Below are 16,243 nucleotides of genomic sequence, written 5' to 3'. Positions count from 1 at the left end.
TGGTCCGAAATAGTCCACTCCTACTCTCGTGAAGGGTGGATCATCTGGTAACAATCGTTTTAGTTGTAGGTCAGCCATTAGTTGTCTCCCAGCCTTTCCATGTAAGCGACGACACGTCACACACCTTCCACATATCTTTCTGATAGCCGTGTTGGCACTCGTCATCCAAAACTTCTGACGCAACTTAGACAGCATGTGATTGCGTCCTCCATGCCCAGTTTCTTTATGAATTTGTTGAAGAACCAAATCCGAAATATGAAAGTCTTTGGACAGAATGATAGGTTTCTTGCTATTCACTGGCATGGCTGCCCGACTCAGCCTTCCACCAACACGCAGCACGCCGTCCTGAAGTATGGGGTTCAGCTTGAACAAGGGGCTGCTGTGCTTCACATTTTGTCTTTTGATCAGAGCTGCAATCTCTTCTGAGAATTTCTCTTTCTGACAGAATTGAATAATGTGAAGCTCCGCCTTTTCCAGGTCTTCCACCAAAATGTGTGTGCTCCTGTAGTTCTTCTTAAACAAGCTCATCTGACTTTGGATCAGCTGCTGACTACTGTCCATGCATGCTTCCTCACTGGCTCCACACATCTGTTTCCTCCTTTGACAGAGACTCCACAGCAAATCCTTAAACTTCAAGAACCACGTCACAGTCCGTTTCAACTTCATCCAAGACGAGAAGTAGTGGATCAGTTTTTTAAACGGTGTTACACTTTCTTCCACACCTATGGATTTAACTGTAACTCTTTTGATCTCAGGATCATCCAAAGCAATTTCTGCATCACTCAAAGGACTCTTTGGCCAGCACTCAACTGCAAAGGAACTCTGGACCAAATCCAACTTGTGTTCTTCATGAAGTCATCCCCCTTTTTCCCTCTAGAGGCGCAGTCAGCTGGATTTTTGTCGGTGCCATGTCTCCATTGTTCCACATCAGAGCCTTTCAAAATGGTGGACACTCTGTTTGCTACAAACGTTCTGTAACGTGTTGTTTCATTTTGCAGATACTTTAGCACCACTGTACTATCAGTCCAAAATATTGATTGTGCAAGGTCAAGTTGCAACTCTCTTCTTAGGACCCCATCCATTTTCACTGCTACTGTAGCAGCAGTAAGTTCCATCCGTGGAATGGTGGGCGATCTGAGAGGTGCCACTCTGGACTTGCCCATCAAGAAAGCACAATGCATTTTGTTTCTTGTGTCCCGCATGAGAAGGTAACTGACTGATCCATATTCATACTCGCTAGCATCAGCGAAGTGATGCAATTGTGCAAACTCACATTCTTCAAATCCTTCTGGCTTCAGACATCTGGGAAAACTGAAGCGCTCTAAAGCAGTAAGACTGGCTAACCAGTCGCACCACCTCCTTTTGATATGCTCAGGTAAGTCATCGTCCCATCTGATCTTCAACCTGCACAAATCTTGGAGAATAGCCTTTGCTGGCAAAACCACAGGTGCTAGCACGCCCAGTGGATCGTACACTGATCCGACAACTGAGAGAAGTCCCCTTCTCGTAAATGGGCGGTCCTTGATGGTGATTTTAAATTTAAATGTGTCGGACTCCACACACCAATTGAGACCCAGAGCTCTCTCCATAGGAAGTTCATCCTGATCTAGGACCAAGGTTTTCATCTCCTTTGCCAATTCAGACTTTGGGATGAAGTCTAGCACCTTCTGATGGTTGCTCACCCATTTGTTGAGACGAAAGCCTCCATGGCCACATATTTACATGAGGTCTTGGCACGTTGTTATGGCTTCGTCTTCTGTGGCGACGGACTTGAGGCAGTCGTCCACATAAAAATTCTGTAGGACTGTCTGTACAACCTCAGCTCTGAACTGCTGACTCTGATCTTCAGCGCACTTCCTCAGTGCAAAACTGGCACAGCTGGGTGAAGAAGTGGCTCCAGACAGGTGCACGGTCATCTTGTGTTCAGCCAGAGCTTGATTGTAATCTCCGCCTGGCCACCAAAGAAACCTCAGCAAATTGGAGTCGTCATCAGCCACTTTAACCTGGTGGAACATTGCTTCAACGTATGCCATGATTGCGAGAGGTTCTTGTCTGAATCTGATAACGACACCGATCAGACTGCTGGTTAAATCCGGGCCTTGCAAGAGTTGGTCATTTAGTGACGTTCCCTGATAAGAAGCTGCACAGTCAAACACAACTCTTAGTTTCTGCTTCACAGGGTGATAAACAGCAGTATGTGGAATATACCACACTTTACCTTCCTCATGCTTCAATTCTTCACCAGACAATCGGACAGCATAGCCCTTCTGAAGAATATCGTCCATGAAGTCTGTGTCCTCTTTGTGAAAGCATTCATTCCTGATGAGTTTCCGCTTTAGATTTTGTGCTCGCTGCTCAGCCATTATACGGTTATTTGGCAAGTTGACTTTCCTATTCTTCACAGGCAAACATATGACATAGTGTCCGTCAACCAGTTCAGTGGATTCCAAGACCATGGTGATCCTCTTTAGACATTTCCACTTCATCATGTTTTCCTCCCTCTGGGAAATCCATCTGAAACTGTTGAAGCCAAAGGTTCTCCAAACTCGCCACAGAGATGCGGTTTGCCATGATCTTGCTAGGTTTCCTTTTATCTGTCCAACTGCAGCTTTCTCTTAAAGGCCCGTTCACAGTCCAGCCAAGCTTGGTTCTTACAGCATATGGTCCATCACCAATGCTGCTCACAACCTCCCACGGCTCCATAGCCTTTGGCACATTTGCTCCAATGAGCAATCCGATGTTAGCTTCAATCTGAGGCAGTTGTATTTCCTTAAGGTATGGCCACCTTTCAAGATCCTTCTGCCGTGGTATGTTTTCCTTTCCTACAGGTATCGTCTTATGAGTGAAAGCATCTGGAAGATCAATAAACTTATCACCTGACAAACTACTAACCTCTCGGCCTGATACAACGTAAGTACTGAAAGTGGCAGAGCTGCCCGGATCCAGGAAGGCATACGTCTGCACTACTTCACTTCCAAACTTGGACTTGACTTGGACAGGAACTATTGCGAGTGTGCAGTCATCCTCCCCGGCCCCAGTCAGCTCATGACCTTCAGAATGAGCGCAGACAAATGCACTTAAGACTGTCTGACCGTCACTTTCCCTTTTTCCTGCATCAGCAATGCTGTCCATTTTCTTGATGTGCAGAAGAGTGGGATGTGTAAAAGAGCACACCTCACAGCTCAATTTTGCTTTACATAATTTACTCATGTGTCCATGTTTGAGACAGCTGAAACAAAGTCCCTTGCTTCTCAAGAATTCCAGTTTCTCTTTATGAGGCTTGCCTTTAAGTTTGTTACAAGTCTCCATGACATGTTCACCTTTACAGAAGATACATGTCAGTGTTGCTGGTGAAGCAGGAGCTGAGCGTTCCACTAACTCTGCAGCCCTCTGTTCCAATTTTACAGCACTTGTGGTGAAAGACTTCCTGATTATGCCTTTATTCTGTTCTTTGTAATTGCTTTGTTTATGTGACGATGTTTTAGCTGCCACGTTATCCTTTATGTCACGAAGACTGGATGAAGAGCCACCTTGGCCTGTTTGTGAATAAAGTCTGCCAAATCCTTAAACTTGACTCTTCTATCACATTCCTCTTGTATGCGACACACAACATTTCTCCACCTTTCACGCAGCTTGAATGGAAGCTTTGCAACAATAGCCTTCAAGTTTGCAACATTGTCCAGTTCTTCCATATAACTCCCTCAGTCATGGTGTTACAGCATGCTGTCAAGAAAAGTGAGAAGGCGTTCAGAGCCTCTGCATCCTCTGGCCTGATAGGTGTCCAGTCCAACACTTTGTTCATATAGGCTATGGCGATTTTATAATTGTTTCCAAAATGCTCTTTTAGTTGCTGTTTGGCTCGTTGGTAGCCCGCATCTGCCTTCATGTAAAGGCAACTCCTTATCAGCTCCTTTGGCTGTCCATCAGTGAACTGCTCCAAGTAGTAGAGACAGTCCTTAGAGCTTTCAGTGCGCGATTCTACACCATGCTCGAAGGCTCTCACAAATGAATTGTAATCCAGAGGATCACCACTGAAAGTAGGGATGTCTAATGGAGGCAGTGTCATCATTCTCTGTTGTTTGACCATTAGCTCTGTTATGTTATTCTGTCTTGACATAACACTACAGAGATTCTCCACAGTGTGATCACCTGTTACAAACTCACCACTGGACTGTCGTGACGTGTTAAATTGAGGTTGCAGTGGCCTGAACTCACCATTTCCATTCCTCATGTCCCTAACTGGATTTTGACTCACTGGTAATGGTAAGTATCCAGAATCCATAGTCTTTCCACCTCCTGCACTTACATGTGATAGGTGTTCATTTTCATAATTTTCTAAAACTTTGAGTTTAGCATCTGATGCTGCAATGGCAGATTGCAGATCCAAAGCTTCTCTTTTAGCTTTCAGCTCAGCTTCTTGACGTTCGAGGTCTTGCTTTTGTTTAAGAGCTGCGGCCTTTGCCAGCAACAAAGCTCTTTCTACTTCCGTTTTGAGGCGCGCGGAGGAAGCAGTAGACACCTTGCTCCCAACACCTGAACCACGCCACTTGCTCCTTCTGCTCTCAGCAGCTGACACCAACGATACACTATCCGCTGGCTGTATGTCTGCATCACATTCTTTAGCTTGTTTAGCACGATCATCAGCTGCTTTTATCCATGTCTCCACGTGTTGCACAAATCCACGATTGTGCATCAACTTAGGCTCAAACCATGAACTCTGATCCTTTTCTCGTTCTTCTTCACTCAACAGTTAAAGCGTCATTTGTCTTGCACCATTCTTCTATCGAGTCTTGGTATTCCAAACGTATTTTCTGCTTAACTGTGTTTACATTAGCATCGTCTTCCATTAGCCGCTCAATCGCGTTAATTTGGCTAGTTATATGGCCCAATTTAGCTTTCCTGGATTGAGTTAATGGATGCACTTTTTCCACGGCAGCCCTCTCTGTCATTTTAGTTTTTCTCTTTCCACAGACTAGCTCTTCATAGCACTCTTCCATAATGTACAGTTGCAGAGAATTAGCACAAACAGCTTGTTCGCTTACCGTGGCTCCTTTTCCTTCACTCCACGTATCCAATGCTCGAAAAATCAATAATCCGCCCGGGCTTTCATCAACGAGCTCTCGCTTTAACGTTGTCCACTGAAGCGGTCCACAGTTTCCACGAGTCTTGTCCTATCCACGTGGAGAAGACTTAGGTTTTTCTGACTAAAATGTAGGTTTTCTAACCAAGTTCGACCGGAGCGTATGGCTGACGCGTGTTGTCCAAACAGAGAAAAAAGTGCGTCCTCCACGAAGATTGGTTTTACAGGTTTATTCACCAAAGTACAAAAAATAAAAAGCATAAAATTCCACTGTAACTCACGATACCTGTCCTCTCACACTTTTAACTCGGCTTTTAACACGGCCAGAAAAACTGTGTGCTCCTCAGGCTCTCCATTCATCCACACCGGCTCACTTCCCTAAACACCGCACTCCTGCCCTCTTCTTAAAGAGACAGAGGCCCATTTTTTACCCATTCCACCAAAATGATTAACAACATCAAAATATGAGTTATCAGAGTTTGTGCAAATAATAATTAAATAATAATGATAATTTCAATTACTTATCTTTTTAAATGCAAGTAAATTATTAAAATACTACAAAATACAAAGTATATACAACATAGTGAACTGAAATGACTATGAACTACTTGATCAGTCACACGGCACCTACAATGGGTTTAAAAGATATATATTTGAGATTTAGGAAAGCTACAGTGTGAATTACAATATTATTATCAACAAATATTTTTTCTCTGTACGTGTCTGTGTTTTGCAGGGTGGTGGAGAACTGGGGAAGTACACCTGTCTGATCTGTCAGAAGGAGTTTAGTTCGGAGAGCGGCGTGAAGTACCACATCAGCAAGACACACTCACAGGTGAGTCAGTCTCAGTCTACACCAACTCTACATTGTCAGAGAAATAACTGTGTTCAGTCATTTATTTCATGCAACACATTTCTACAGGTCTCGTTTGAAGACTATTTTTCTCATCATTGGGAATACGAAAAGTCACTTCTTGAATACACTGATTTGGTTTTACCAGTAAATTTCTGAGGGTGTCACAATGGGACAGTGGTTAGCACTGTCAGTATAGAGTGTGCATTTTGTGTGTGTGCGTGTGCGTGTGGGTGAAAACACATTTACACATCTAATTTCTGATATCTACCCTACTACAATTTTATCTTAAAAGGAACCCCGGCTATAAAACTTGTAGTTCTTAAAAGATAAATGTTAGTATCAGTTATAATAAATTGATATAAAAAACCTTCTTGATGTCTTCGTTTTTATAAAATTTGTAAAAATAGTTTAACTCGTATGTCGCCGTTGTTGTTTACGTCGCAATGCACTCTGGGTAGTGACGTAAAAAGGTTGTACTGGGGGCTTCGGGACCCTGTTGTGACTGTTCAGCATAAACACGTCATCTGTTCAGCCTTTTCATTTTGAACCCGAGCGAAACATACAGCACTGACAATGTTTCACAAAACGAGCATCAAAATGAAGCGCGAGAAAGACGGGCTGAGGCGAGAGTGGGACAAAACCGGTGGTGTACGTGCGGCAACTGCGTCTCCATATATGGATATACAGTGAAGCGTCGACTGCAGACGCGGGTTGTCTGCTCAGGAGAGCATCCAGCGTCTCTTGTCTCTGACGCTTTTTAACGCGGATTTCACTCGCTTCACGCGGGCGTTTAGGCTCCTTATGTGGGAGAATTGTCGGACAGGCATTTGGTTTACGTCTCCGTTTGTATCCACCCGCTCCGGTGAGGTCTTTTAGCAGCTGTGGTCGACTAAAAGCCTCAAATGCTTATGGCGAAAAATGTCGAGAACACAGCCGCGGATCTTTAGGAAGTTGTGTCCTTCCACAGGCATCTTCCCACTCCTTTCTCCTCTTCTTGTCAGTGGGAAAGCTGTGTAAACTCACAGCACTTCCCTTGTTTCCTTTCGATAAAAGCCAATCGAAAGTCGCCCACAGCTGCTAAAAGACCTCACCGGAGCGGGTGGATACAAACGGAGATGTAAACCAAATGCCTGTCCGACAATTCTCCCACATAAGGAGCCTAAACGCCCGCGTGAAGCGAGTGAAATCCGCGTTAAAAAGCGTCAGAGACAAGAGACGCTGGCTGCTCTCCTGAGCAGACAACCCGCGTCTGCAGTCGCCGCTTCACTGTATATCATATATGGAGACGCAGTTGCCGCACGTACACCACAGGTTTTGTCCCACTCTCGCCGCATCCCGTCTTTCTTGCGCTTCATTTTGATGCTCGTTTTGTAAAACATTGTCAGTGCTGTCCTCCTCCTGTATGTTTTGCTCGGGTTCAAAATGAAAAGGCTGAACAGATGACATGTTTATGCTGAACAGTCACAACAGGGTCCCGAAGCCCCCAGTCAACCTTTTTACGTCACTACCCAGAGTGCATTGCGACGTAAACAACAATGGCGACCTACGAGTTAAACTATTTTTACAAATTTTATAAAAACGAAGACATCAAGAAGGTTTTTTATATCAATTTATTATAACTGATACTAACATTTATCTTTTAAGAACTACAAGTTTTATAGCCGGGGTTCCTTTTAAAAGCTTCAGTCATCCCAGTTGTCCATGCTACGTTGGACTTCTTAAACTATGCATCCATCTATCCATTTTCATCATCACAGGGCCACTTATAGAGACAAACAACCATTCACTCTCACATTCACACATACGGTCAATTTAGAGTGAACAATTTACCAAATCCCCATATTGCATGTTTTTGGACTGTGGGAGGAAGCCGGAGAACCCAGAGAAAACCTACGCCACGCTGGGAGAACATGTAAACTCCATCTAGAAAGGCCCTTGTTCTTACCGGGTGGAAACCAGGTCTTCTTGCTGCAATGGCAAGAGTGCTAACCACTAAACCAACCGTGTGGCCCTGACTTCTCAAAGTAATAAAATGCAAATAAAGTTTGTAAACACTGCTGGCTCTATTTTAGTTTGAAGGGTATTGAACACATACCTCATTCCTACTGGTCAAAAACCCATTTAAACCTGAATTTAAATGTGTATTTGACTAGTTGGAGTTGTGCTGAGTCAACACTCACTCATTGGTCAAATACTTTGCAAATGCATGGTGGGGTTTCATTGGCTGTGGCAACACAAGACCCACATGAAATCAGAGATTGCAGCAATGTCGTACCAGTGCAACGACAACAACCGAGTGCATTGGAGTGCAACACAACAGTGTTGAGTGTTTCATAATTACACCAGTTTCAAGGGAGTGACATTTTTTTTTGTAGTCCAATCAGCTGACTGTCATGGGTTGAGCCAGACCTGAGCGTACATTGTAAAAAAATGTATGGCCAGTTGCTTTAGATTTATTACATAATGCACCTTTAATTTTTGGGTAAATAGAGTTTTACACCCCTGACTAAAACAATCTGTGTCATTTCTTCAGAACTGGTTTCGTGCGGCCGAGAACGAAGTGGTCTCTGGTGGCAAGAACAAAGCACCGCAGAATAACGGCATCAAAGCAGAGGTGACAAACTGTGCTACACCTGGTAAGAAGAGGGGCCGCAAGCCCAAAGAGCGCCCCTCTGTGGTCGAACCTCTTCAGACAAACATTGAAGAACCCGCAGTTACTGAAAACTCGACCCCCCCCACATATCCTTCCCTGTGCTCGACAAAATCTCAGAGCTTGATCCCCAACCCAACGGACAACGCTAATTCAGGCCAAAACAGACAGCCCGTCGTCCCTTCAGCTGGCAGACGAAGCAAACCCAAGAGGCTGTCAGTATCAGAATAACCCAGGAGCCAGAGAGGATGCTTAATGTAAAAAGGAAGCAAAGAGACTTTGCTTAATTCCACGAGGACTTGGCACTGAGAGGAAAAGCTAAATCAGTCATTCGGAAGTAAAATACAATCCTCATTCTCCTGAAAACCCACAGAATGTGTCTGTTGTTATAACCAATTCTAATGTTACAGTAATTTTTTTTTCCTCTCCATTCCATTTTTATCTTATTTTTAAGGCACATATTCCAGTCTCTGGTCTCACAGCAGGGCACAGTCAGTCGTCATTGCAGATGAAATCCCCACTTCTAGAAAGCATTTTTGTAAGCAGAGGGGGATTATTATTCCCACAGATTGAGAGTGATACTCTCCACAAGTTTTGAGTATAAAAGATATTCTATTCGCATGGTGAAGTCTTTAATGATAGCTATTGTTTTCACATTAATATTCTGTACTTTGTACATAAACAATATATATATCTATATATCTATATACTCAAAGCAATTATGCCATTTTATAGTTTTCAAGTGTAACACATCCAACTGGATCTTGAGCAGTCATTTTTTTGGCAGTGTGTGTTGTAGTGCAATGTCATTTTGTACTTTTTTTCTGCTTTTAGGTTCATTGTTTTTTGTGGGGTTTTTGTACTTTTTAAGTAAGCTAAAATGTTGCTCAGTTGTAAATCTTTTTTCCAACCCCATGTTTTCCTACAGCTATATGAGCTAAATTTTTTTTTTTCTTTTTTTTTCGGGACAGCTTCACGTGACAGATGGAAGGTTATATATGCTTTGAAAACAAAGTCCACAGTTCAAAAAGCAGAAAACCACTAAAAGTGATGGGGCTCATTTAAGCTCAAGGGTAGACTTAAAAAAAGGGAAACCGACAAAGCCTTCTGTCTGCATTCATTTTATCCACAAAACACGTGACATGGGGCAGTGTAGCCAATAGTTGATACATGATGAGCATAGGAAATTAAGACAAATATGTGGAACTTGGGTGGAACTTTGTGCAGAAAGAGTTTGCAAATTGGAAGCTGTGTTCACGCTACTACAGACGCAACACATGAACGCACCCGGACTGACTGCATTTGTATTGCTGTGCTCTTTTGTGAAAAGTAGAATTGTCATAGAGCTCCAGGTGAACCCCAAGCCTGGGCGAACAGTTCTGCAGACCACGTCTGGCAATGGACGCCGTTTTGGCCACCTATAGAATCTCAGAAAAAAGGGAACCAATCACAATAACAGGGTTTCTGGTGTTCTAGAGGCGAAGAACAGAGAAGTGACTTTTGTGTCCCATGTCCATCATGGTGGCCCCCCAGGGAGCAGCTGGTTCACGGTTTCTGTTGCTCTGCATACCAGATCCAGATCATTGGTCTGATTAGTTGTAGGTCTATCCAATAGAGTAGAGAGGCTACGTCCTATGTCCGTAGAAAGTGGGCGGTGACTACACCCTTTGCAGACTCATATGGCGTGTTTCCACCGCCTCGCCTTGGCACAGCATGGTTAAGTTGCGTATTCACTGGCATAGTACCTGATACCAGGTACTTATTTTAGTACCTGCTCTGGCAAGGTTCCAGGCGCGCTGAGTCGGTACCAAGTGTTGACGTCGTCAGACTGCTGGCCACTGATTGGTCAGAGTGACATCACAGGAGGAGACGTCCAACATAAGAATCAAGCCAAACAATGCCGAACTGTAGATCAGTTAAAAATACTTAACAATTCCAAAAACGTGGGTTAATCTTCAACAATTACCAGGGAAATGTCTAAAATCGAAATATTTAACAGAAGAGTCTGATGTGTTTAGCAACAGCACTGCTGAGCGGCATCACAAACCCTGCCGCTGTATTTCAGTCCAGTGACTGTGTCAGACAGAGTCTGTGCTCTGGCCATGGAGGAAGGGCTGAAAAAATATTTTTAATTAACTGATTCTAATGATTCAATTACACTGAAAACAACTGCATTACAAGTCACTAGTCACTCATTTGAGTGAGTGTCGCATTTAAAACGAAGTATTACATGCGCAGTATCATGCAGCTGTGCAGTGATGACTCCGACCACGTTGAGTAGGTACATTTTTTGTCATGGAAATGCAACCTAAACCGTGCCGTGCTGTTGCCGAGGCAAGCTGGCACCATAGTGGAAAAGGGCCATTAATCTCGAATGCGATTGAGATGCAGTCTGGAATTAGCCCGGTTACGTGAGCTAGCATAGAGATGTGTCAGTGCTATGAGTAAAATCTCACGGAATGTTTATTGTGACAACACATTACATGATTTTGACACTTCAGTTGAAATTATCCAACTTGCGATGCATTGCAATGGACACAGTGCCTGACGTATCAGTGCATTGGCTTTGAACGTAACTTGGCCACGTAACGGAGTATTGTGTTTGGTGTGAACACACACCAACAATGTGGCCACTTTTTTGTGCTTCCTGCGGTCAGGCTGTAGTTTCCTTGTTCCTATATCTGCTGTGAGTTGCATACCCATGGTTCCACGTTGGTGTGAAGTTGTGGGTTAGCACCTGAACCCACATTCTATTCCATTTCAATACGTTGTCGTACCTGAAGCATACGTACAGTACACAGGCCAGACGTGGCTGTCTGCATAGGGTCCGCACACCTTCACGCACATGGGTGGTTGATGGCATTTTACATGTGCGCTGCCCTCTGGTGGATGTAATGTTTAACAGCCAAGCCAATGTAAAAAGGTTACTGATGGTGATATCGTCTGAAACTTTTCCTACACAGAGGCAACATAAATGAGCCTTTAGGGATTTCCATCTGTATTAGTTAGCAACATTTGCATGGCCTTGTTTAATTGATTTTCAATGAGGAAAAACTTGAAATATTCTGTCTAAAATAGGACTGGCAGAGCTCATCGTTGGACAGAAGGACTGAATTTTGTGTGAAGCCTGTTGCACCATTGCAGCACAATCAAATGACGCGACACCATGTTAGAGGAAGCCATATTTTGGCTACTGCTTAAGCTTGAGTCAAAGAACTGAGGAGAGAACTTTTAAAAAAAATCTTTTTATAGCGTTTGAAGGAAGAAAATCTTTTATTAAACAGAAAAAACAGCAAATGAAGATTAACTTACACAAATGTATATGTATGTTTTCCTGGATGCTCAAAGTTAATGCCTTGCACTTTAACCCTTCTCACTCCCCTCTTGTATTTTTGCACTTCAGGAGTTTTCAGCTTGGCCTATCATGGCTGTCAGGTACAGGAGAGGGAATATTTTTACCCTTATGAAAAATTAAAACTAAACTAAATTTGTCTTTTCCTGAGTAATGAGCATCATGGTTAACTAATTATGACTTACCACGCAAAGCCATAACTGTTCTTGTTGAATAAAGGCCGCTCTAGCACTTATTATTGGTTTAACTTCAGATTTTTTTTTTGTCTTTAAAAAAAAAAACCAATTCAATCTTATTTCATTTCTTGTTCAATCTAAAATGTGTGCAATCAGAAAATATTTTGACTTAAAGTAGATACTTGAATCAACAGTTATATAAACGATTTCAGCAAATGAAAACTCCATAAATATGAAAAAAATTATATAGATCCTTAGTCTATTTTATATTATCTTGTGTATATTAATGTAGGTAGCAATCTGATATAGCTTTGGGTGAAGTTGCGATGTGAGGATACTCTGGTAAGATAATAATAAGGGTGCTTTACTTGCCACTCTACCTTAAGGACCTGATACAACTCAGTTAAGTCCATCAGTCCATCCTTCCATTCTCTCCTTGCAGGCAAGTTGTCCGAATTTTGTCATTTCAATCAAGCACTGATGTCAGCTAAAGGTTTTGTTTTTTTTCACAAAAAAACAAAACAAAACAAAAAACATTGGAAATGTATCTGTGTGTCCCAGATGATGGTGTGAACTTGTGAAGCAAAGATTTTAGCTGAGTTTTCTTCATTATTAATCAGCGGGGATGGTCGAAGCTGAATATGCATGTATCTATCTCGGTAAGTGGGATGGACCTTTTGCTGCGTTCCATTTATAGTGGAAAATTGGAGCACCTCCTGAACTCAGCAACTCAGAGTTAGGCATCCATCAGCAAATCAGTTGCACATGTAGCACTGTTTGATTTTCATCCGTAGACATGTTTCAAATACCACATAGAGCAGGGGTCTCAAACTCGCGGCCCGGGGGCCACATACGGCCCACCAGTCGATGTCCTGCGGCCCTATATTTTTTATTAAATGTGGAATTACAAAATTCCACATTTAATTATATATAAGCCTTTCAAGTGTTTTAATTACAATTGTCTACATGTATATTTTGAGTTAATGTTTTAATTCTGTTTTATTTCTGTCTGTTTTTGTTATTTACAGATTCATTTTGCGTCATAAATGTTTGGGTTTTTTTGTCTTGATCTATCTATCAAAACAAACACTTCTACTTTGAAATGGTGTGCGATGTCAGCCTTAATATTTGTAATTGCAACATCATGATGGATTATCAGGACAAAATTTTAATTTCTAATCACTAAACCGTCAAGTTTTCCCGAATTGTTGGACTTTTCTCACTTGACCTGCCCCTGCTGACCTGACTAGAAGTTCACTGGCCCCCAGGTCATTTTGAGTTTGAGGCCCCTGAGGTAGTGTTGTTATCCACTGTTATTGCTAAACAATGCTAGCTACTAGCCCAGTGTTTGCTTCTCTCTGGAATGCTGTGAAGATGGAGGTGATGATCACTCCCAGCTCCGGCTTCTGATTTAAATGAAACACAATCCCAAATGGCTGCTACCATCAGTAAATGAATCACACACATAGTAGCCGACTCAATTTTTATCCGTAGACATGTTGCTAGCTTGTTTTGGCGCTTTGCTACGCTACAGTTCTAGCATGACTCGGCTCTGCTTAGCTCTACTCAATTCAGTTTTGTTTTTTTTGCTTTTGCCAAACTATAGATCAGTTAAAAGGACTTAAAATAATGAGAACATGCGTTAATCTCTTACATTTATCAAAGGGAATGTCTAAAATATCAATATATAACAGAGGAGTCTGGTGTATTTAGCGACAGGGCTGACAAAAGCCAGCGATCGTGAGCTGAATCATGACCCAGCGTTCAGCCGTATTTCAGTTCAGTGACTGTGTCAGACAAACATGCAGGAAGTACAGAACGATTCGGATGAACAAAACTTTTCAATCCACTCATTCTAATGACTCAGTTAAAAAAAACTGCTTTTTTTTTGTGTCACGTATAATCCGGGACCGTATCTATGTTCCCCTGGTCCTATGTTCCCCGCTTTGTATGTGACCGGGGAACATAGGACCCTTTCTCTAACCCTAACCCTAACCCTACCCTTTTTCAAAAAAAGGGTTCCATGTTCCCCTGTCACATACAAAGTGGAGAACATAGGACCTTTTTTGGGAAAACGGGGAACATAGGACCCGGGGAACATAGGTACGACCCCTATAATACAATGTCACGGCACTTTGGTGCTGTACATGTCAAGGAGGTACTGGTATTATGAAGTCATGGGAATCGGCGTCGCCTGATACAAAACCGTGTAGAGCTGAGTAGTGCTCGAACTGTATAATAGAAAAGCTCCATTTGTGTGCACAAAATACCACGTAGATTGTCGTTTATTGACTGGTATTGCTAACTATGGCTAGCCTGGCATCATTTTTTTATACTCCCTCCACCGACTTCCGAGTTCCGATGTAAATGGAATGCAGCATTTTATTTCCTATCAGGTTCAACTGATGGGGAGAATATAAGACAAGCACTGATTAGTCCTTGGACTTTTTCAATACAAGTGTGTGTGTGTGTGTGTATGTGCTTGCGTGCATGTATGTGTGTATGTGCGTGTGTGTTCATTTAATGGCACCTTTGTAGTGACTGGCGATAAATGCTAACACTTAAAGCGTGGCGTGTCGTGCTGTGGCACAGAATGGGTTCATCAGTTGCTTGTTTATTAATCATTTCTTTAAGGACGTCACATTGACTGTGTTTACCTGACAAGCTTTGGTGTTGCAATATGATAGTTTAGCACTGCTTTTTTTTAAACAGTGGGTATTTTATATATTTTATCACTCCCTTTACTATCTGTCTTCCTATGATGTGGAAAAAACATATCTATCCCGCAGTGTGAGCTATAACTGCAACATGTTTAGAAAGTACAGCAATACACCATATTTAGCTGGTTTTGTTGGCTTGCTGATCATTTTGATATTGATGTTTGTGCTTTTTTTTGCTTTTTTTCTGAAAATGTATGGCTTTTTCACCTCCCTAATTATATTTGGTTGCTTTAGACAAAAAAAAAATGCTTTTTCATATTAAAATGTCTAAAAAGGAAAAGGGGTTGAAAAACATTGTAGACCACAAACAACAGTGTAGGCGTACACAGTTATTTTATTCATTGGGATGATGCACATAAATTTAGCTTTTTCAGTACACGAGAGAGAGAGAGAGTCCTTTATTATTATCTATTCAATATGGGACAACAAGGCATATGTATGTGTGTTTGTTTCTGTATTTAGTGCACTTACTATACCATGAAATAGGCTTGAAATAGGAGTGTTTTTGGAGCTTTCTAGTTACCTGGACTGTGTGTGTGTGGTGTGATTTTCGTGCCTGGGGAAACAGCAGGCTCACGCGTCTTCCCTTTGTCAGCAATGTAATCTCCAAAAAAAACCTGAGATTAATCCTGGGGAAATCTCCGTGGACACCTTGAGGATTTTACCCACAGTGGTTTATTTTGTATGCTACCTACTTCACGAGCGGGAAACGTTTGGCGCCTTTGTTGTTTGGCGCCATTGTGATGAAATTTAAGAGAAAATGTTGTAGCTCATAACTGGTTATGATATATAAATAAGAGGTGAGATTAGACTAATGATGTATTGAAGATTTGCATATCTGAAATGAAGCTCTAACGTGGGAGGCATGGACACCTCCTCTTGAGTCTCAATTGTTACAATTTTTCCTTCAAAACTTGTATTACTTGTGCATTAGTATCCCTCAACTAATTAATAAAACTTTGTTGACTAAACTCGTGCCAACTTGTAAAGGAGTGTGTGAATATCGCTTATATCACAAATGCGTCAATGAGATTTCTGAGAAAATACTCAAAGTATCTCTGGCTGAAAGGTCAGCGTGATGAGTGATGAGGTGACTTTTTTTAGTCCCAAGTTGCTTGACATGACTTTTAACAAAGGACAACTAGACTTTTAAGACTGTTTACTTGCACAAGACAGAGTCATTCAAAATGCATAATATAGGAGACAAACAGTGATATTTGAGAAGTGAAATAAAGTTTAAATGATTTACAGAAAGTGTGCAAGAATTGTTTAAACAATTATAATTAGCACCAATTATTGGAACTCAAAATTGGTTTGGTAACCTCAGTGACCCTTGACCTCCAAACACAAGTGAATCCAATCATGAGAAAGGGTATTTAAGGAGGTAAATTGTAAGTGTTTATTCTCTG

General features: G+C 42.0%; 1 protein-coding gene across 2 annotated transcripts in view; it reads left to right on the top strand.

The window, feature by feature from the left end:
• znf512b (zinc finger protein 512B) overlaps positions 1 to 15,792 on the top strand; it is a 75,506-nt gene extending 59,714 nt beyond the window's left edge. For both annotated transcript variants that reach the window (XM_083894770.1, XM_083894769.1), the window contains 2 exons: positions 5,817 to 5,915; positions 8,470 to 15,792. In XM_083894770.1, coding sequence (XP_083750896.1) covers positions 5,817 to 5,915; positions 8,470 to 8,817 — 447 coding nt within the window. In that variant the 3' untranslated portion in view covers positions 8,818 to 15,792. The remainder of the gene's footprint in view (positions 1 to 5,816; positions 5,916 to 8,469) is intronic.
• The last annotated feature ends 451 nt before the right edge of the window (positions 15,793 to 16,243 follow it).

This window comes from Microchirus variegatus (genome assembly GCF_963457635.1).
Source record: "Microchirus variegatus genome assembly, chromosome: 9".
NCBI lineage: Eukaryota > Metazoa > Chordata > Actinopteri > Pleuronectiformes > Soleidae > Microchirus > Microchirus variegatus.
This window is presented reverse-complemented; position numbering and strand designations above follow the sequence as displayed.